General features: G+C 34.7%; 1 protein-coding gene across 2 annotated transcripts in view; it reads right to left on the reverse strand.

The window, feature by feature from the left end:
* Zw (glucose-6-phosphate 1-dehydrogenase Zw) overlaps nucleotides 1-22,854 on the reverse strand; it is a 134,752-nt gene that overhangs the window by 57,765 nt on the left and 54,133 nt on the right. For both annotated transcript variants that reach the window (XM_089107006.1, XM_089107007.1), the window contains exon 5: nucleotides 14,509-14,885. In XM_089107006.1, coding sequence (XP_088963132.1) covers nucleotides 14,509-14,885 — 377 coding nt within the window. The remainder of the gene's footprint in view (nucleotides 1-14,508; nucleotides 14,886-22,854) is intronic.

Here is a 22,854-nt window from a genome sequence, read left to right on the forward strand (position 1 = left end):
ATCAATGAACAAAACATTCAGAAAAGGTTCATCAAAGTTCGGGTACAAGATAAGGAGACGAAAGTGAATTTATTGAAGAACGCAAAGAAGCTAAAAGGCAAAACTCTCGTCATTGTCCCATGTCTACATTAGTGATGACGCTACCCCCAAAGTACGAAAAATGCAGAAGAATCCGCTTGCAAAAATGCCGAAACTGCGTGAACTTGTTTTTGAAACTTGGGTCTCTAATAGTTTTCCCCGAATTCTGCATTTCAACTGTCTAAATGGTAAGCATGCAAAATACCTATGGACGGACCCTAACACAGAACTAACTCGACCGCAAAATTATTATTTACGATCTAGTGCTGCTAATTAGGTTGTGCCCAATTTTAAAAATATCTTGGCTGGTGTTAGTGGAGGTCGATTTGACTCTCAGAATGAATCAATGGAGTGAAGATTTAATATAATATTGCGGGACTTTTCCTACTCCCTCTGTTTGTTGATTATTAATGGAGTGAAGTATACACAATCAAGTGAAGTATATAGTTTTTTCTTATTTGTCAGTGTCCTTATTCGCTTTTTTTTTTTTTTTTTTTTTTTTTTTTTTTTTTTTTTTTGCATAACATCCTCTCTTGTTTTGTACACTGTATTAAAGAAGTAAAAAAAAAAAAATTGTTATTTTGTTGTATTGAGTGAGTTCATATTTAGTCAATTGCAAAGTACCTAATTCTTGGCAATGATTTTTCTTTCTCGTATCATGTCAGTGTTTTATTTGTTTTCAATACTTTCATTGTATCCAATAGAGTCATCATTTATTTCAATGTTAATTTTGTAATCTCTTTATTTCGTAATAGACTCATATCTCACCTTATTTTAGTTCAACACGCTTCATACAAATCTATCTTTTTAAGATGTTCACTGGTCATTTGCCAAGATAAATAGCAAGGTATCATTTTTTAATAGGGGTATGGCTAATCACTTTTTACTTTATGTTTGATGCATATTCGTTAACATTAGTAAGATATTTCTTTTGTAGCCCATTGTGGGTTTTTATTTTTCAATTTGACGCCCAATTTGATTTCATTAAATAAATTATGATTAAATTTCCGATGCCATTATATTTTTATTCTTCATGTTTTTCTTCTATGCAAATTTTTCGATTATGTTTTGTGATTTTAAAGTGAAATCTAATTAATTATAATTGCAATTAGTCTCTCTCCCCTCCTCCCCTATTTTCAATCCCCACTTGTCTCGTGTATTATTGAAGAAAAAAATTATTTTTTGTTTTTATAGATAAATTTTGTTCCCCGTTCTCAATGATATATTTGTAATTGAAGAATTTCTTTATATGTTGGAAATATTTGCGCATCTTTAGGAAACGAAAGGGACGCGGAAGGTGTTGCATGGTTAGAAAGGTCGTGTGGGCTCAGCGACTAAACCATAAGCAAAGTATTGTTCTGTTAATAATAGCGAAGTTAAGTTTGAGTTTCGTTTTCTTAGTTCATGAAGTAGTTAGACAATTGATAGGTGTATTTAACCTCAGTGTTTATCTGTGTCAAAGATTGAGTCACCGTAAGATAGGGCTTGTAAATCTTAGTTATGGATAGTATATTTAAATCTCCTTCAGCACCTCAGAAATTAAAGGAATTGAAGAGTAATAAAATAGATTTTGCGTGCAGATATAATGATATTTCGAGTGGAATTTCGGACCTTGGTTACGGTATTCGCTTGTAGTTCGAAGATTCGAATTATGTTTTACCGCGTGAGATTGGTCCTATATGCCGTAAACCTATGTATATATATATATAACAAAACATGTGTATATGTTTTGTTACATACATATGTATGTAACATGCAGCTCGAAGATTCGAATTATGTTTTACCGTGTGAGATTGGACCTTTATGCCGTAAACCTGGCAATTTTTTCTATATTGGTTATGTGAATTGTTGGGGGTTAAATTCAAGTAATAGATTTATTGAAGATTTAACTAATAGTTTTTTTTTTTAAGGTGATAGCTTTAACTGAGACATAGCTTAATTTTCATAATTCAGAGTTGTTTGGTCTAGAGGGATATAGTTATTACAAAAAAAATAGGGAATTACGTCAACAAGGGGGCCTTGCCGTATATATTAGATCAGATATTGAAGTGGCCATTCGGAGCGATTTAGCTATTTATAGGGAGATGGTGTTTGAGCCACTCGTGCTTCATCTTCGTTTAGGTAATTATTCTTGCTATTTAATAGTTCTCTACCGCCCACCGACTTCCTCAGACAATGAATTCTTTGATCTTTTGGAGGAGCAACTTGATAAGATGCCTGTGAATCTCCCGTGTTTTCTTGTGGGTGATCTAAACGTTGACCTGATTGAAATAAATGCAAAGAGCCGCCGACTATTGAATATTTTATTCTCTAATGTTAACCATGATTCCCTCCGTGTTGTTGTTAGTAACACTTCTGACCATTTTGGTGTGTTTTCTAGACATGCTATTCCTCTAGGAAATAGTTGTAGGTTAATGAATGAGTTTTCTTGGCATTATGTGAATAAAATAATTATCTTGTGTTATAATAGTGTTTCTATCTCAAATGAATCGTGATAACATTTTATCAATTATGTATAAGAAAGAAAGGATAAATTTATTTTATCAGATTATTCAAAGTGAAGTAGTAACGCAATTTAGAAGGAAAAAAGGACGGTGTAAGACAAACTCAAAGAATCCAAGGGTTACTGGAGACCTTCTAAAATTGATGCGTACTAGAGACCAACCTTACAAAAAAAGATCAATCACAAATGCGATATAAACGATGGAATATATAATAATTGTTACAATGTACTGATTCGATTGTTAACAAAATTAAAACGAGAATTTTACTCGAGGAAGTATCGGGATGTCCGGCAATAACACGGCGCGTGCTTGAATAAGTACTTCAGCAGCCAACAAATACGATCTCACTTGAATTGCTTAACCAAGAAGGTGAAATGCCCAAAAGTGCTGATGGTGTCTCGGAGGTATTCGGAAATTGCTTCTCAGCAGTAGGAAAGCGTGTTGCTGAAGGAATATGTCCAATGTCACATGATCCAAGCATTTTTGACTACCTTGGTCATTATGAATCTGAGGTTTCAATGTATTTAGCACCTGTATAATTAAGTGGAATGAAGCAGGTAATCTACGAAATGAAAAGTAATGCCTCTGGTAGTGATGTCATATTGTTAACAGTGGTTAAATTTAGTCTGCCACTAGTCCAGGAGCCACTTTTGTCCCTAATTAATTCTGCATTAAAAGAAGGTTTCTTCCTGTCTTGTTTTAAAGTAACTCGTGTGACCCCTGCATAAGGGGGTGACACAAATAATTTAGGAAATTATAGGCTGAATTCTGTCCTTCCAGCACTGTCCACGTATTTTACAGAAGCGCTTTGCTGCCCGTCTTCATGCATATTTAGAGCATCGTAATGTGTTAAATCCTACCCAATTCGGATTTCGGCATGGTTATATAACAGAGCAAGCGGTTGCTTATCTAAGCAGCGTAGTCAATCAAGCGTTGGATGGAGGCTACAGGGTTTTAGTAATACTTTTAGATATAATTAAAGCTTTCGAAACAGTAGATCATCATCTCCTACTTCTAAAATGTGAGTTTTATGGCATAAGAGGTCCTGGGCTTAATTTTCTACGTGCATTTTTTGCAGGGTGAAGGCAGTATGTTTAGATTGACTTAAATCATTCATCAAGTTTTTCTTTTACATGTGCAGTTCCACGGGGTTCTGTTCTTGGACCACTATTATTCCTAATTTTTGTAAATGACCCAACTCAAACCCTATCTAATATAAAGAACAATTTCAGTGAATAATTCAATGATCCACAAAAAGGGACAGTACCCATGTTAGCTGATGACACGGCACTTGTTTTTCTTGCAAGAGCTGAGAAAGGATTACTTGAACTAAGTGAACAATCGTTAGACAGAGTTTCAACTTGGATGCCCATAGATAAACTACAAGTTCATTCAGTTAAGAGTAGTTTTATCTTATTCTCAACAACTGTTAAATATTACTCAAAGATTCTTCGATTAAAATACAGTTATGGCGGGATTGAAACGAAGTCTTGTGTCAAGTATTTAGGTATTGCACTTGATCAAACTTTGTCGTTTGGGAAACATACTGTGAAAACATCAGTAATTTTATTACGAAACATTGGAACCCTTAGAAAAGTCGCCCATTTTGTCCACCATCGCGTCTTAAGGTTGTTTTTCTCGATAATACATCCGTATATTTTATTTTGTTCTTCGATATGGTTAGGAACGTTTCCGTCCCTAATGAATCCAGTTCGAATTCTCCAAAATAATGCGATCCGTTTACTCTGCAATACATCTAAGTGGTTCTTTGAGATTAGAGTACAGAAGACAAAAAATTTTACTAGCTTCTGGTTTGCTGTATTTTAATCACCATTTATTTACGTACAAGTATAATAATAATAATCTACCCTTATGCTTCTCAGGCAAGTTTAATATCAGGTTTGATTGCCACAGTCATAATGCTAATAAAAGTAAGGCGCTATCTGCTCCACTTGACGTTACTACAAGGTCTAAGTTCTCCTTTATTTTATCGAGGAATAAAATTATGGAATACTAATGATAAGACAACTAATGACGCAACAGGTTTTGAAGAATTTAGAAATAAAGTTAAGGAAAAAATGTATTCTAATTATGAGTATTAAATTATTATTTGTCATTTTTATTTGTATTTGATATATAAATTTATGGATTAGTAATAAAGTTATTATTAATGGCATAAAATAGTTTGGAAAAATTTAGAAATAAAGTCAAGGAAAAAATGTATCCTATTAATGATTCCTAAGCTATTATTCGTATTTTTTTTCCTTCTTCTTTTGTTGTTTGAGGTGTGTGAAGGAGTATAGTGGATTATTTGGATAGTTTTTTTGTTGTTTTTTGGTCGTTACGGTGACTCCAGTAGTAACTCAGCAAGGAATTATGTATTTTATTTATATACATATACATATATATATATTTTTTTTATATTATCAGTATTTCTGGTATACTTAATTTGTGCTATAAATTAGTACTAAAATTTTCTCTTTTTTTTCTATTCCTAGCACGCCCCTAGGACAACTTGCCTTTGCAAGTTCATGGGCAGGCTAGAAGATTTAGTTGAGACTTGTTTTTTTTCATGTATTATATATATATATATATATATATATATATATATATATATATATATATATATATATATATATATATATATATATATATATATATATATATATATATATATATATATATATATGTATGCATTTTGTCAAGTTCTATTTTTTATTAATAAAACTAAATTAAACGTAGTCTTATTCAGATAGCTCATGGTAACAAACTGTTAATAAGGAGCGACCAGGCTCAATATTAACCAAGACTCTAAAAAACGACATTTTGATATCAGTAAATATACCAGAAGAATCGAAGTTTAACGCTTATTTCAAATATATAAGTTTAACCAAGTTTAATCTTACCCATCAGTTAAGCGCCTGAGAAAATTTACCTTATTTTCGAAAAAAGGGGGAAAAACCAAAAAAAATGATGAAAACAAAAAAAAATGAAAATCACACTATCTGATTCAGCTTATCAGAGAACCCTACTATAGAGGTTTCAAGCTCCTATCTGCAAAAATGTGGAATTTTATACGAGAAATGTGGTTCACTACCACCCTCTAGGGCTATAATGAAGGATAGGTTGAGGCGGCTAGGGCACGTTGTGCGGATGAAGGATGACACATTTCCGGAGATTGTTCTTTTCGGCCAACCGTCTAGAGCTAAACGGAAAGCAGGTCGTCCTCGTCTAGGGTGGGAGGACGTCATAAAGAAAGATTTAAAGGAAATGGGAACTTTATGGGCGGGTGTAAAAAGGGAGGCTTTGAATAGATTGGGATGGTGGAGGAGCTGGCGTAGCTGTGTTGGCCTCAGGTGGCTTGGTGCTGCGGTAACTTGTTAGTAGTAGTAGTAGTATTTTTGCCAGAAGAAAGATCATGGATGTGTGTTTATTTGTTGTTTTTTTCCCTAGATGTGATCGAGGCAACACATTAGTCCTAGGGTATCGTGAGAAGAACCATTCGAGTGGAAATTAAAAGCACTGGTGCCCTTTCTAAGTGACCAAAAAATTGTAGGATACCTTGGCCCCGTCTCTCACCCATTTTTTTCTAAAACAAAGCCGGTCAAAATTTTGATATTGTCAAGGCGCCTAACTTAGTCGAAAATCATATAGATATGTCTCTGAGAATCATTTAATCCCCCACAGTTCCCGGGGGAATGGCTGCAAGTTATAAACTTTGCCCATTGTTTACATATAGTACTGGTTATTGGGAAGTATACAGGCGTTTTCATGAGGAATTCCTTTCCATGGAGGATATTTCCTTGGGGGAAGGGACATTTCTATAAAGGGGGCGCCAGATTTCCCAGCATTATTTAAAAAAGGATCAGAAATTAAGTAAAAAAACAAGTTTTTTTCAACTGAAAGTAAGAAGCAACATTAAAACTTAAAATGAACAGAAATTATTATGTGCATTAATATGCAAATTTCGTTTTAATTATTCATGTACAGTGAGCCAAAATAAAAGCTACATTAATTCAAAAACGTTCAGAAATTAACTAAAAAACAAGTTTTTTTAACTGAAATTAAGGAGCGACATTAAAACTTAAAACGAACAGAAATTATTCCATATATGAAAGGGGCTGTCCCCTCCTCAACGCCTCGCTCTTTACGCTCTTTACGCTAATTTTAATGTCGGGGGCTGGGGGGTTTTAGTTAAACCTTACCCTGAGGACTGGGGGTTTTGTTATCCTCAAAGACACAATTTCCAGACCGTTCTGATACGCTGAACAAAATGGCTATCTCAAAATTTTGATTTGAAATGTTTGGGAAAATTATGGGCGTGGGGGGGGGGGCACTCGCGCTCCGATTACTTTCTACTAATAAAAAAGGTGCTAGTCTTCTCAATTTTCAATCAAATGATCCCTTTTTGAAGCTACTACGACAAAACTTTCTATAAAAACCTTATATGCCCCAAGGGCATAACTTACGACCCAAAAAGGCACTAGTTCTAATCAAAAAGCCACTAGTCCTCTCAATTTAAAAACCTTATATGCCCATAGGGTATAAACTAGGACCCTTGTCCTGAGGGCTATGGGGAGAGGATTGTCATCCCGAAAGACATAATTTCCAGACCTTTCAACTACGTTGAACAAAATGGCCATACTAAAATGTTGATCGGAAATGTTTGGAGAAAGGATGCGCGTGGGGGTGGGGGAGTCTCCCTCCAAATACTTTCGACTAGTAAAAAGAGCAATAGCCCTTTCAATCTCCCATCGAATGAGTCCTTCTTGAAATTTTTATGACAAAGCTTTCTATAAAAACAAACCTTATATCCCCCCAGGGCATAACTTACAACCTTACCCTGAGGGCTGGGGGTTTTGTTTTCCTCAAAGACATAATTTCCAGACCGTTTTGACACGCTGAACAAAATGGCTATCTCAAAATTTTGATTTGAAGTGTTTGGGGAAATTATGGGCGTGACGGGGGGAGAGGGCATTTGCCCTTTGATTCCTTTCTACTAATAAAAAAGGAACTAGTCTTCCCAAGTTCCAATCACATGAGCCCTTTTTGAAGCTTCTATGACAAAACTTTCTATAAGAACATTATATGCCCCAAGGGCATAAGTTACGACCCTTGTCCTGAGGGCTATGGGGGGAGGGTTGCCATCCTCAAAGACATAATATCCAGACCTTTCAACTACGTTGAACAAAATGGCCGTATCAAAATGTTGATCAGAAATGTTTGGAGAAATGATGGGGGGGGGGGGGATTCTCCCTCCACATACTTTCGACTATGAAAAAGGGCAATAGCCCTTTCAATTTCCAACCGAATGAGCCCTTTTTGAAATTGTTACGACAACTCTATCTATAAAAACCTTATATGCCCCCAGGGCACAAATTACGACCTTTGTCCTGAGGGCTCTGGGGGGTTATCATCCTCAAAGACCTAATTTCCAGAACTTTCAACTGCGTTGAACAAAATGACTCTCTCAAAACTTCGATTGAATGCGTTTGGGGAAATGGTGGGCGTGAGAGAGGGGTTAGTTGCCCTTCAATCACTTTTGACTATTAAAAAGGGCACTAGCCCTTTGAATTTTCAGTCGAATGAGCCCTTTTTGAAGCTTACAAACCTTACCCTGATAACTTACAACCCTTACCCAGAGGGCAGAGGGGGTTTGTCATCCTCAAAGACATAATTTCAAGAACTTTACACTACGTTGAAAAAAAAGGCTATCTCAAAAATTTGATTGTATGTGTTTGAGAAAATGGTGGGCGTGAGAGAGGGGGGGGGGGGGTTGCCTTATTTTAGCATTTATTGTTTTTGCCTTGTTTTAGTATTTATTGTTTTTGCCATGTTTTAGTATTATTGTTTTGCCTTGTTTTAGTATTTATTCTTTTTGTCCTGTTTTAGTATTTATTGTTTTGCTTTGTTTTAGTTTTTATTGCTTTTGCTTTGTATAACTATTTATTATTTTTGACTTGTTTTAGTATTTCATGTTTCTACCTTGTTTTAGTATTTATTGTTTTGCATTGTTTTAGTTTTTATTGCTTTTGCCTTGTATAACTATTATTGTTTATATATATTTATATATATATATATATATATATATATATATATATATATATATATATATATATATATATATATATATATATATATATATATATATATATATATATATATATATATATATATATATATATATATATATATATATATATATATATATATATATATATATATATATATATATATATATATATATATATATATATATATATATATATATATATATATATATATATATATATATATATATATATATATATATATATATATATATATATATATATATATATATATATATATATATATATATATATATATATATATATATATATATATATATATATATGTATATATATATATATATATATATATATATGTATATATATATATATATATATATATATATATATATATATATATATATGTATATATATATATATATGTATATATATATATATATGTATATATATATATGTATATATATGTGTGTATCTGTATATATGTGTGTGTGTGTGTGTGTGTATATATGTGTGTGTTTGTGTGTATGTGTGTGTGTGTCTATATGTGTGTATTTGTGTTTGTGTGTGTCTGTGTTTGTGTCTGTGTGTCTGTGTGTGTGTGTGTATGTGTGTGTGTGTGTGTGTGTGTGTGTGTGTGTGTGTGTGTATATATATATATATCTGAAAGGCGGTTAAGCGTCCGACTGAGAATTCAGCGTGTCATCGGCATAGCACACTAGGGAGATGTCAATGGAACTGAGAATGCATGATGAAGGACAGCTGTCTTGAGGTTCACAATAATGTAGTTATTGAAGAAATTGGGGATAAAACTGCTCCCTGACGGGCACCTTTATGGACTGGTATCAAAGCTAACCGTGGGGCTGGCCGAAGGCCTTTATCGGGAGGGAGCTTGAGTCGCACGCGAAGGTGAGAATAAATATCACGGAAAGCCCGGATGATATTTGAGTTCACTCCTCTTTTAGCTATATATATATATATATATATATATATATATATATATATATATATATATATATATATATATATATATATATATATATATATATATATATATATATATATATATATATATATATATATATATATATATATATATATATATATATATATATATATATATATATATATATATATATATATATATATATATCTTGTTTTAGTATTTATTACTTTTGTCTTGTTTTAGTATTTTTTGTTTTTGCCTCGTTTTAGTGTTATTGTTTTTGCCTTGTTTTAGTATTAATTTAAAAAAAAAAAAAGTTATCTCGAGGGAAATAAAGAGCAAAGTTAAAACTTAAAACGGACAAAAATTATTACTTCACAACCTGTTTAATATATATATCAATAAAACTAGTACAAATAAACCTAGTAATTACGTTTGCCTGCGCTTTTATAAATATACGAAACTATTGCTTTACTGAAAACACAAAAGTCAAGTATAAAAAACAGCGTTATTAATTTAAGAGTCAAAAGTGAGTATGTAGCCTGACAACACTAAACGAATCTACAAAGCTTTTATCAGTAACTTTCAGTATACAACTAAAATTATCTTAAAACATAAGCGTAAAACTAAATATTTTTTAACAACCGCGAAGTAATTGAACAACATATAGAAATATTGGATTGATTTATCAAGCAGCACTTTGCTCTCATCAGCTATAATACCAATATTGGGTAATATACAGTCTTAAATTGTAAGAAATAGGCTTTAGTATTACTTGAAATGAAGATCAAATAAACCATAATATGAACTCTGGAAATCCGATTATTTCTCTTTATACAGCAGTGAATTTTAAGCTACGATACAAATTCTAAAGTAATATACAGTCCTAATACTATCAAGATGGCTTTGCTTAGAACTTGTGTACAAACTAATCATGATATGTCCTTTTCAGAACCAAAACGAGAGCCAGTCATTGAACTGAGCCATTGTGCAGAAGTGCTACCAAATTAAACGTAAAAAAAGGCAAAATCCTAAAATGGAATGTTTCTTTATATTAAAAGGGATTGATAATATTTTTATTCTGTAAAAAGTGTCCTTAATGGGTTTCATTTTCTGTACCCAAACTCTTATATTATTTTGTATTTTCAATAAAGCGCTAGTTTTTTTATAATCTTAGCTTTTTTAAAAGCATAGGGAAACATAATTAGTTGGTTTATTTGTACTAGTTTTATTGATATATATATATATATATATATATATATATATATATATATATATATATATATATATATATATATATATATATATATATATATATATATATATTAAATAGGCTGTGAAGTAATAATTTTTGTCCGTTTTATGTTTCAACTTCACTCTTTACTTCCCGCGGGAAAAATTTGTTTTTTAAATTTAATCTTTGTTCGTTTTTTATTAAAATTTAATGTAGAAACAACGCTGCCATGATCTTTTTTATTTATACGGAATACTGTCTATTCGTTTTAAGTTTTAATTTCACTTCTTCGTTTCAGTTGAAAGCTTATTTTTAATATAATTTCTTATTATCACTGATCTAGGGGAGAGAAGATATCTCTAGAAAATACTGCAAACAACCTTGACAGCTAAGAAAAACTTTCAGTCTCTAACATAAAGTTCATTATCCATACTTCACAAAACAATACATATTTTTCAGGAACGTTTGTTTTTCGATGAGCAAAAGCTGTTTTTACTCCGACTTCGCCTGAAAAGCCATAATAAAAACAGGGCTTTATAAATCACCTACTGACTAGCAGAAACTAGAAGGCTAATGTAAAAAAAGAGAGCTGTTTAAGGGTTCATTTAAAAGCTTATATTTATACCTAATCGCTTTTTATAAATTTGACTTGATAGCACATTCCCACAAAGTGCACTATCGGTTGTTTCCCCAACTTTTTTGAATGAAATAAGTGCCATTTCGTTTCCAATGAAATGGCCAAAAAAGGTGTTTTTCAAAATCTAGGCAAGAGAAAAAACTAAGGGGGCAAGGACGTCCCTTCCCTCAATTACTGCCGCTATAACTAGCACACAGGCTTCATCGCAGAGTGAAGTTTGAAGGTTCAATTCAAAACTGTTGATCAAATGAAGCTTAATTTTTTGTAGATTTTTAGTTGAGAAGTTTTTAGTTTTAGTTAATTTGTTATCGCAATGATCTTTAATTTGTAAGAATAGTAGGTGACTTAGCAAACTTACTGAAAGGGTTTGGAGGGGAAGTATATCCGAGGGGCTCTTATGAACATTCAGTTAAGGGCTCTGAACCGTAACTATTGCAATTGTACCGTTTTGTGCTTCCAAACTCTTCCACTTAAGAAGGGGTACAAAAAGTGCCGTTTTTAGTGCTATATGGCACTTTTGGATGGTAAAATTCATAAAAAGCACATAGATATAAGTAATAGGTTTAAAATCACCCTTCCCGGGATATGCCTTTAAAAATGAGTGCATCACGTTTCCACAAATAGTAAATTATCTGAAAAGTAATCATAAGAAGGGACAAACCATGATTGAAAAAAAATCCAAGCTGGAATGAAGGGCATGATGATCAAATTTGCTCTCCACTGCTCCAATAACAGATCCACGTATCGAATAATGTAATTTATTAAAGTGGAATTCTTAGGGCTGTAATCGCGTAGCTGATTAAGGAAGACCGGAGGAGGAATTTGCAGGAGGTGTTCTTGCAAACCTCCAGTTACGGGTTTTAGACCATAATTATTACAATGATACAGTTTTATGCTTCCAAGATTTTCCACTTAAGAAGCGGCACCAAAAATGTTGTTTTCAGTGCTATATCTCACTTACGAACGGTAGAATTCATAAAAAAAAACACGTATATATGAGCAAAAGTCTTCAAATGAGCCATTAAACATCACTCTAAAAAGTTCTGGTAGCCCAATCGCCCTAGCTTTTCCATTTGAGACATGGCAACAAAAGTGTCATTTTTATTGCTATTTGAAACTTGCAGATAGTGGAATTTATAGGAAGAACGTAAATATGAGCAATATTTTTTATATGAGCCACCAAAAATCTATCTAAGATGTTCTGGTAGCCCGCTAGCCCCATCCCTTGAGAACCGGAATAACAAGTGCCTTTTTTCGTGCCATATAGCACTTGCAGATGGCAGAATTTATATAAACCACGTACATATAATAAATAACTTTTGAATGAGGTCTTAAGCATCTCTCTATGATGTTCTAGTAACCCGCTAGGCCTGGAAAGAACAAGAAAAACGACCGTTGTAACACTTTAAACTTTTAGTTACTATGGGCTGTTGTTCGCTCTTACTGGGTTGCAGCTACCATTGCAAATATGATACCTTGCGGGGACATGCTTTAAAAAATGAGCCTAGACAAAGAATGAAAAAAAAACAACGGATAGCGATATCGATACCGATATTCCCGATACGATATATGCGATACCAATTCGCCGGATACCGATACGCCAGATACCACATAGAGCCCTTCCCCAGGTACTATGGAGGGCCATACCAAGAGCGGATCCAGGATTTTTGTTCGGGGGGGGGGGTTACCCGATTTTTTCCCGTTTTTCTGGTAAAGTTTTGCCTTTACAGGTATTTTTTAGACTAATTTTCGACTCGGTCAAAAATTTCGGGGGGGGGGGGTCAAACCGGGTAATCCCCCCTTCCTGGATACGGCCTTGGGCCATACCATCATCAAAACCATATATATTGGACTTTTGAACTACGTTAAACAAAATGGGTATCTCAAAATTTTTATAGGACTAGGTTGGGGGGAGGGGGCCTGTAGGGAGGAGGGGGTATTTGCCCTTAAATCTTTTCGGCCACTTAAAAAGGGCACTAGCAAATTTAACATCCATTCGAATGAGCCATCAAACATCTCTCTATGATGTTCTGGTCAATCGCTAGCCCTGGTGAAAAAAAGGACACATCAGTGCTACCCATGCAAAAAAGTCGTTTTCCTTGGTGTTCAAGGTGCCAACTGTAATTATCCTACATTAAATATCGGATCATGCTGATTCCAATAATGCACTTTTTATTTCGATCTGACGCCATTTTCAAGGGGCTTCAGGCTCCTTTTCGAATTCGCCACAAATTTCTTTTCGCAATAAACTTTTACTTTTAAGATTAACCGAAACAATAGTTACCATTACTGATTTAGTGTCAGATGGGAATTTTTTCTCAATCAGCAGTTTTTTTTTTAACGCGTTTTACTTTTGATTACTATGGGCTGTGGTTCGCTCTTTACTAGGTTGCAGCTGCCGCTGCAACCACGATTTATTGTTTTTGCCTTGTTTTAGTATTTATTGTTTTTGCCTTGTTTTAGTATTTGTTGTTTTTGGTGGTATGGAACCCGGAAGACCGCTCATAGGTTTGGTAATGTTTTTTTCTTCTTTTTATATCTAATAAAAAATCTGATTCAAAGGAAGAATTTTTTCAATTTGTTATTAAATTTTTTTTATGTTTTACAAAGATTTTTCATGTCTTATAAAAAATCGGATTCAAAATTAAAAGAAGAGGCTTATTTACGATTAGGCTTTGATGTATCGCTCTTGTAGTTCTTCATAGAGAACGTTTGTTTAATTGACTTAATTTCTTTTTTCTTTTTTTTTTGTATTACTCAACTTGTTATGTTTATATTGTGGGTCATAATCAATATTTATACTTTAATAGTTACTAGTAGTATAGCAGTTAATATAAAATAATATAATAATTATAGTAGTTATTAGTTAATAATACAATATTTTGATTTTCTGATATTAAAATTGAAACAATCTGTCGACGATCTAAACACCAGTATACTTGGACTATCGGTAATAAAAAGAAATAAATTGATAGAAATTGAAATAAAATATCCCGGGAAGTTTATTTAGTAGGGAGGGGTGTCAAAATTAGAAAGCTTACCTGAGAATCATCAAATTCTGAACCATTTCTTTCCCGAGGTAGTGATCAATCCTATAAATTTGCTCTTCTTTAAAAAGTGATCCCAGATGATTTGAAAGTTTCGCTGATGATTCCAAATCCCTTCCGAACGGCTTTTCAATAATAACCCTAGTCCAGCCTCGATCTGCCATACAAGCAGTTTGAATGCTCGATGTGACAACTTCGAAAACGGACGGAGGAAGTGCCAGATAAAAAATGCGGTTTGCCTCGCGGCACGCTGCAAGTCTTCGGATCTCCTGATCAAGTATCTCGAAGTCGTGGCGACTGTCATAATTGCCATGAAAATATGAATTCCGAGTCCAGAACTCATCGTAGCGTCGTTCTTCTTCGGGTTTTACCTATTTTAAATTAAAAGAAGTTGAATATCAACAAGAAAGTTCTAACATCTACATGTTACAGCCTGATCAAATTTATTATTGATTCTAAATAACTGTACTATATGTGCGTATAACTATACCAGCTGTGAGTCTGGGGGCTTACGTTTTAAAAAATCCCACTTAGCGTCTGATTTTCAGGTTCCAGGTGAGGTGGAAAAACGTCTGGTCCTGCTAAAAGCAAGAAAATAACTATATTTAGGATTATATATATATATATATATATATATATATATATATATATATATATATATATATACATATATATATATATATATATATATATATATATATATATATATATATATATATATTAATAGGATTATTTAGTACTACTACTACTATTTTTAACAGCTCACCGCAGCGCCAATCCACCTGAGGCCAACACAGATACTTACGCTCCTCCTCCATCCCGATAAATAAAAGTTCAAATAGGGATAAAATCCTTTTAATAGACAGTGATGTAATAGAAATTCACAAAAATACCAGATATTTCGGTCACATATACAGTGACCGTCATCAGTAGTAAAACATCAGAGTTTTACTACTGATGACGGTCACTGTATATGTGACCGAAATATCTGGTATTTTTGTGAATTTCTATTACATCACTGTCTATTAAAAGGATTTTATCCCTATTTGAACTTTTATTTATCGTCATGGAAAGGCAGTGTGGTCTCCGAAATTATCCTCCATCCCAATCTATTCAAGACCTCCCTCTTTACACCTCCTAGGGAGTTTTCATTTCCTTTAAATCTTTCTTTATGACTTCCTCCCACCCCAATCGTGGACGACCTGCTTTTCGTTTAATCCTAGACGGTTGGCGGAAAAAAACAATATTCGGCAATATATCATCTTTCATCCGCAGAACGTGCCGGATTCAACCACACTTTTCGTACAGTCCACTGTTTGAAATATGGTCAGTCAGCCGGGTACCCAGAACAATGTGTAGACAATCCATAAGATTATTTGCAAAAATATTATTATAGTACAGGAATAGTGAGGTTTGACCAGGAACAAATTGATAAAGTAATGTTTTCTTCACTATCCAGACCAGAAAAAATTGCTGAACAACATATCCAAAATCGTCATCTCTAACTCGTTTCGAAATTTGTTTTTTTCGCCGTTTTTATTTATTAATTTTTATTTTTTTTGAAAAAAATGAAATATCACAAAAATGGTGTTTGATATGTCTTTCTCTATCAGATTCAAAAGCTGAAACGATATCTGATGTTAGTTTCTCTGAAATTTCAAAAAATAAATCAGAAATGCTCTGTTTTTGAACAAAAATTAACAAATTTTAACATTTTGGGTAAAAAAACAAGCGTTCGATAGATGTTTCTAGATCAGTTTTGAGTTAACAAACTAGGTTTTCTGAGATAATTCAAGATATTTTTAATACCCATCCGCCCCCCCCTTCCCCAAAAACCTTGCTCTTCACAGGCATTCTAGATAAAAATCCCTACACCTACATCAACATAAAACGCGACGTGGTAAAAAATATTTGCAATAAAACGTAAGAAAATTGCACATCTGATTGATCAAAGGAACAAAAATCACAGGGAAAATTAAATCACAGGCTTAAAGCTAATCCTCAGGAAATTCATCTTCTTGACACTTCGCGTTGTTGCACGAAACTCATGATACTTCGCTGCCATCATAGTCGGGGGCAGCTCTTGTGGGTGTACGAATGAGGTGGCAGTATTGACTTTCCTCTGGAAAACTTGGTTCCTGGCAGTGTCAATACTTGGCAGATCCTGGCAGTTGTAGAGTATCAGCAAAGATTTCTCTCCAGCCGCAGCTATCTCATCATGAGATGTAGTTTTTTGGTATTGCTGTCTCTGAAACTCGAGCTGGATAACATTAGCTTAAGAGCTTTTCCTTTTCCAATGCCACAATTTTGTGATGTTATGTCGCAACCCAGTATGGCATCACAGCACGGCATCACCAGTCAAACTTCTGATCCTAGCTTGTCTTTTATCTGACAAATATCCCAAGCTGATCATTCACTTCCAAATTTCGCTTCCGGCTACAAGTAAACACACTTTGAACTCGTGTCTACATGACATATGAGGAGGACGATAACACCCGTGTCATCAGCAACCACAACGGTGTCGCTATGGAGTACAGTTCCCGTAGCCTTCTTCACTATGTCTAGATCAGCATCACCTTCAGAGTGGTATACATCGCAACCGCTGGCTAACAGAGTGTTTCCAAAAATCTTCCCAAAACGCGATTTGTTCTCCTTGCATGAAAGAAACTCCTCTTTCTTAATGCAAAGATTCATGTCTTCGGTAAATAACACTTCGCGGCCGACAGATCCAGCTCGACGCAAATGGGTTGCATCTTTGATTGACGGGCCGCCGTGGTATCCGTCGAAGACGACAACTGCACGGGGAAACTTTTTTTCGACGTAATGAATGTACGAAGACATGATAGCCTTGTATGTGGAAGCGACCTTCCACGGGATCCGATGGAGAAGGGCGCCCCCGTCTAAGACGAAGCTGGCAATTCCCACTGGTCTTGGGTGCTGAGCATCAAACCCACATGACTGATAGACTGCTTTTGCTAGCTCGGCCTTGTTGGCCTTTCGCATGAATCTGTTTGTTTCGAAAAGAGTAGGAGGAATGGTACAGAGCTCAAACTTGATATAATCTTCCTTGATTAAATACCTCTGGGCAACGATAATGAACCTCTGAAAAAGTAGCACCGGGTCGATGTGCGCCACCTCAGAACAGCCCGACTTTTTTTGTGGTCATCAGAGTCACTTGGTCTTTCTTTTTTAAACAAGTGTTCCTTCAAGGTCTTTTCTGACATCTTATCTAAGATTTTCTTCCCAGCTGATTCGACTTCGTCAACATTCACGCCTGGAGTTGAAGTTACTCCATTTGCAACGTTTCTCAGTTGTACATTGCCTTTGAATGGGGATGCCACTTCGAAGAAATCTACCAACTTCACGGTATCTTCACAGTCACGGGTTTGTCTGTCCAGACTCAAGTCACGATGCTGCTCGCTTGTAGAGTAGCCGATATTCGTCAGGTTCTGCATCAACAGGTTAACCTCAAGACACACCGGCCTCAATAGGACCCATATCGCTCTCTGTTCTTCAGTCATGCCGCCACCACTAGTGAGTCCTCTCGATGTCTTTAGGCTTCGCATGTACTCTTGTTCAATAACTAAATCTGCTGAGAGGCCGGCCCAGTGCCGATCTGACCTTCTAATCGTGTGTCCTTGCTCACTGAACATCTGAAACATTTTTGGGTGACGACTGGGAAGTAGTCATCTCTTGGATGTACAACCAGACAGATTTCACGTAAAGGTTGTGCCCAGATGCGGCTAGGTAGGGAAGCATTTCTGCTTTTATTCTAAATAATTACGCGGCTAGAAGATTACTTGCCGATATACAATTGATACAAAAAAAAATTATTTTTCATCAAAGCCAATAATATCTGGATTTATCGGCTAGTTGTCCGTTTCTGACAATCCAGATGAGACCAAACAAAATCTTAACTAAAGCTGTGGAATGGCAATCTAGATTTAAAATCTTAAACATGTTGAAACCCAAATCGAATTAACTGTTCATTCTAAATAACTATCAGAGCGTTATTTGCCGAAGCATTATTAATGCAAAAAAACGTTACTTTTAGCCGGAAGTAGAGGAGGGGGTCCGACAATAATACTTGCCTTGTCGCAAGGGGTTTGTGTATCTTCGTCCAGCGAGTGCGAGAAAACCGATTGCATAATTATTAACTCAGTATATTAACTCATTTATTAACTTAGTATTTTTTCCTGAATCAATATTGAGACTCTTTTAATTTGTGGTGAGTGCGATAGCCATGAAAAGCTCCGACGAAATGCCTGAACTTGTATATTCTCCTGTTCTGAATTTTATTCAAAGCAATTTACTAAGCGGAATTGAGGAGGATATTATTAAAAGACATGGTATGGAGTTTTTTGACGTGAATATAGTCAAAGAAGCTAAAAGTTTACTGTGGCAAATAAGTGCACCTGAATTTGATTGCCCAGTACGTAAGGGGAACAATGCACTTTCTAATCATTTTAGTGACATTATTTCTCTGTTAAGATCTCTTGACAGTAGTGACACTTTTGCACCCACGTTTGTGATAAAGCGACCTACAGAGGTGCCATGTCTCCCTGCAAATGCTTATACTTCTTTACTCTCTAAGTTTAATGAGCTACAACAAGTGGTTGTTGAAATGTCAGGGAAATTTGACAATTATCAGTTGAATTTTCCTCAACTTCCGAAACCTACCCCAGCAATTGACACTCATACGACAGTTATTGTTTCTAAAGTGCCTTCAGATCTGTCTGATCCGATTAAACGCAAATCTGTTCTCGATCAAATAGCTGGGTATGAATTAGTTTGTAGTGTGAAACCTGTTAATGACAGATGGTATGTCAATATTGATAAATCTGCAACTGAAGATTTTTGTACATCAATTCAGAACTTTATTACCGGAGCAACAGTTAAAGTACGATCCACGCGCTTTTTTGGGATTCTCAGAGGTTTCCCAGTTGATGTTGACCTTCAGTTATTAAAAGACTGCAAGGTATAATAAGTGCAAATCGACTGGGCCAGACTATGTCAGTCAAGCTGGAATTTGAAGACTCCTTCACTCAGTCTGCTTATTTCAAAGAAGGAATAAAAGCGGGATATGAATTTTTTTGAATTCACGTATTTAAAGAAATAACTAAATGTCGCTTCAAATGCCAATCATACAATCACTTTCAAAGTGCTTTTACCAGCAATGTCCCGAAATGTGCCAGATGTGCTGGGCCACTTCTTTCTACTAAGGATAGTGCTTGTAGTGCTGCTCCCAAGTGTACTAACTGTGGTAAGAATCATACTTCTTATAGCTTGTCCTGTCCTATATCTAAAGAACTATTGTCGCACTCCCGCTTTTTGCAATGACTTTGGAGTTTTCAATAATATCGTTTAATATTAATGGTACAAAGGATAAGGATTTCGTTATCGATGAGTTCTACTATGATTTTGATTTGGTTTGTTTACAGGAGCATCTTCTTACAGACTCTAGCATTAACGTTTTGCGTCGTAGCCTTCATCATGATGTGGTTTTTACTACTGCCAGAGCCACAAGAGGCCGGCCATCCGGCGGACTAGCTTGTGTTTTTAAGCACAATCCTAATTTGGTTTCGCCGGTGATTTTTTACTCGGATGAGTTTTTTGGCTGTTCGTATGGGCACTATAGTTTTCATTAATTCTTATCTGCCTTATGATGACCGTTCCTCTAGATCGATGGCTAGATTTGCTAAAGCCTGTAACACGTTGAAGTTTCTAGTGGGAAAAATTCTTTCTTTTTCTCTAGATTATATGATCATTGGTGACCTCAATACGGATATAAATAACTCATCAGTGAGATGTGATTTGTTGTTGGATTGCCTTCCATCTTATCATATTATACCCAAAACTCATCCGTTTTCTTACATTCACCATTCAGGCAGTAAGAGCAATATTGATCACATTATTTGCTCTCCTAGTATTAGTACATCAATAGTGTTTGTACATGCTGAAGAACAAGACTTAGACCGTCTCCTATTTCACTTACTCTTACGCTGAATTTAAACCCTGCTAGTCTCTGCAAAGTACCCCAGTCTTCAAAATGGTTTGAAAAAAGTAATTGGAAGAAAGCTGATGTTCCTCTCTATGCGTTTACACTAACAAGGCTGCTGTCTGCTGTACGAGTTCCCTATTATCTGCTTCAGAGCTCTATACACGGGAATTGCAAAAAGGACCTGGATTGCTATTACAATCAAATAATTAAATGTTTAAAAGATGCCGAGGCAGTTGCAGTGCCGCTGCAACGTGTTAGATGTGGTACACAAAAACCTATTTGGTCTTTAGATCCTAATTTAAAAACTTTTAAAAATAAAGCTAAGTTTTGGTTAAAAGTTTGGAATGAATGTGATAGACTGTCCTGTGTTATTGTTTCTGACCTTAAGCGTAAGATCCGCAGGGAATATAAAAAATATCTTAAATCTATGCGTTATCGTGGTATGGATTTTCCAGTGTCAAAGAGAGAATGGCGAAAAGTTATTAATTCTGAGTCGATTAGAAGTGATGTACCAAATAGTGATTGTCTTCCTGCATCTGCTTGGCATGACCATTACTCGTCTATTTTTTCTAATGTTAATACCGTGTGCATTCTTGTATTCTCATTCTCTTTCTGCTATTTTTAGTACCCCTCTATCTCAGCGTCTCTGTGTTCCTATTTCTCTTTCATCCGTAATTGAAGCAATTAAGAAACTTAAATCAGATAATGTTGATAATGATGGTATATCTAGATTTCACCTTTTATTAGATTGCTCCCCCTTATTAACCATATACACCTACTTCTCCAGATGTGTATTTAGAACTTCTAGTGTACCGGAGAGTTTTTTTGTGTGGTACTGTCTCTTCAATTTGAAAGAAGGGGAATTCTCCTTTTATTTGCTCTTCTTACCGACCTATTACTGTCTCTCTCTTTGCACTTTTAGTAAAAGTTCTTGAGCATGTTTTAATACCTTGTGTGACTAATAATATGCTTGAGAGAGATAACCAGTTGGATTTAAGCCCGGAGTAGGTTGTCAACACGCAGTCATCGTGTATTATCTTCTTTGCTCCTTGAAAAAATTCTCCTTTTCTAAGGGAAGGAGTATGATGTCTTTGTACTTTTAGATCTATCTAAAGCTTCTTTGATAGTGTATGTCATAGTCAGCTTTTCTCTGCTCTTCGTGGTTACGGTGTCAATCTATCGGTTATTTTGCTTCTTCGGTACTGGTACTCTAATTCTTTTCTTCGGCTGAAATCTGTGCCTGCATCTAATATTAAATTGAAAAGAGGTTTAAGGCAAGGTGGAGTTCCATCTCCGACCCTTTTTTAATTTGTGTATTCTCAGGAGCTCTGGCAAAGATTTCGCTACTATCTCTCCGGTTTTTCTGATGTTTCCTACCTGGCTTACGCTGATGATCTGCTTCTTATAAGCCGTACTAAAACTGGTTTATCTAACATGGTTTCTCGTGTTGCTACTTCTTTTTCAGACATAGGCCTTTCTTTTAATGTAGATAAATGTAAATTTCTTTCTTTTAATAATATTTCTAGTACTTCGCTGCAGTGGCTTTACTATCCCTCTCGTAGATTCTCTTCGATGGCTCGGTATTTCTATTACTAATAGTCTTCCGAGCTTGCGCCAGCGCACAGTCTCAGATATTAATATGAAAATTAAATTAGGATATGCTAAGATTATTGCCAATAGAGGTAAATATAATAAACTCGCGTTAGCCAAGCTCTACTCAACTTTTTGTGACCATTCAATCTTTTGCATCTGGAATTTTTCTCCTTCTGAAGAAAACTGAGTTAAAAAGAGTCCGGATTAATTTATTTTAGATTTTGTAACCTTGTTGTTGTTTTCCACCTTGGACCAAAACCGGGTAATTATTAATAAATTTCTTGTTCCTAATATTACTGAAAAACTGGAAGCACTACACAGAAAACTTTCAAATACTGCTTGTATCCGTTTTTCTCCGCACCATCACCTTATCAGGTTTTTTCAGTCGTAAGTTATTTTTCTTTTCTTTTTATTTGTTTAGTTGTTTTTCTCTGTTTGGTCATTCTACAATTTAGATTTGTAAAGAGTGAGTAAAAATCTAAAAATCCAATAATGATAATATTAATGCCTGCTTATTAGATTCTGCGTATGTTGTCAGTTTTTTTTTTTTTTTTTTTTTTTTTTTTTTTTTTCTTTCTCTTTTCCTTTTCCTCTCGCCTTTCACGTTATTATTTTTTTTTTCTTTTTTTTTGCTCTTGTTTCTTTTAAATTATTATGTGTTACGCTGTAATTTGGTAATTTTTGATTTATATATTGTCTTGTGTCGCATTTTTTGTGTTTTTCCTCGTGATACTCCACGTATTGTA

This window comes from Artemia sp. Qi Xiang Cuo, chromosome 21 (genome assembly GCF_049724085.1).
Source record: "Artemia sp. Qi Xiang Cuo chromosome 21, ASM4972408v1, whole genome shotgun sequence".
In the NCBI taxonomy this organism is placed as follows: Eukaryota; Metazoa; Arthropoda; class Branchiopoda; order Anostraca; family Artemiidae; genus Artemia; species Artemia sp. Qi Xiang Cuo.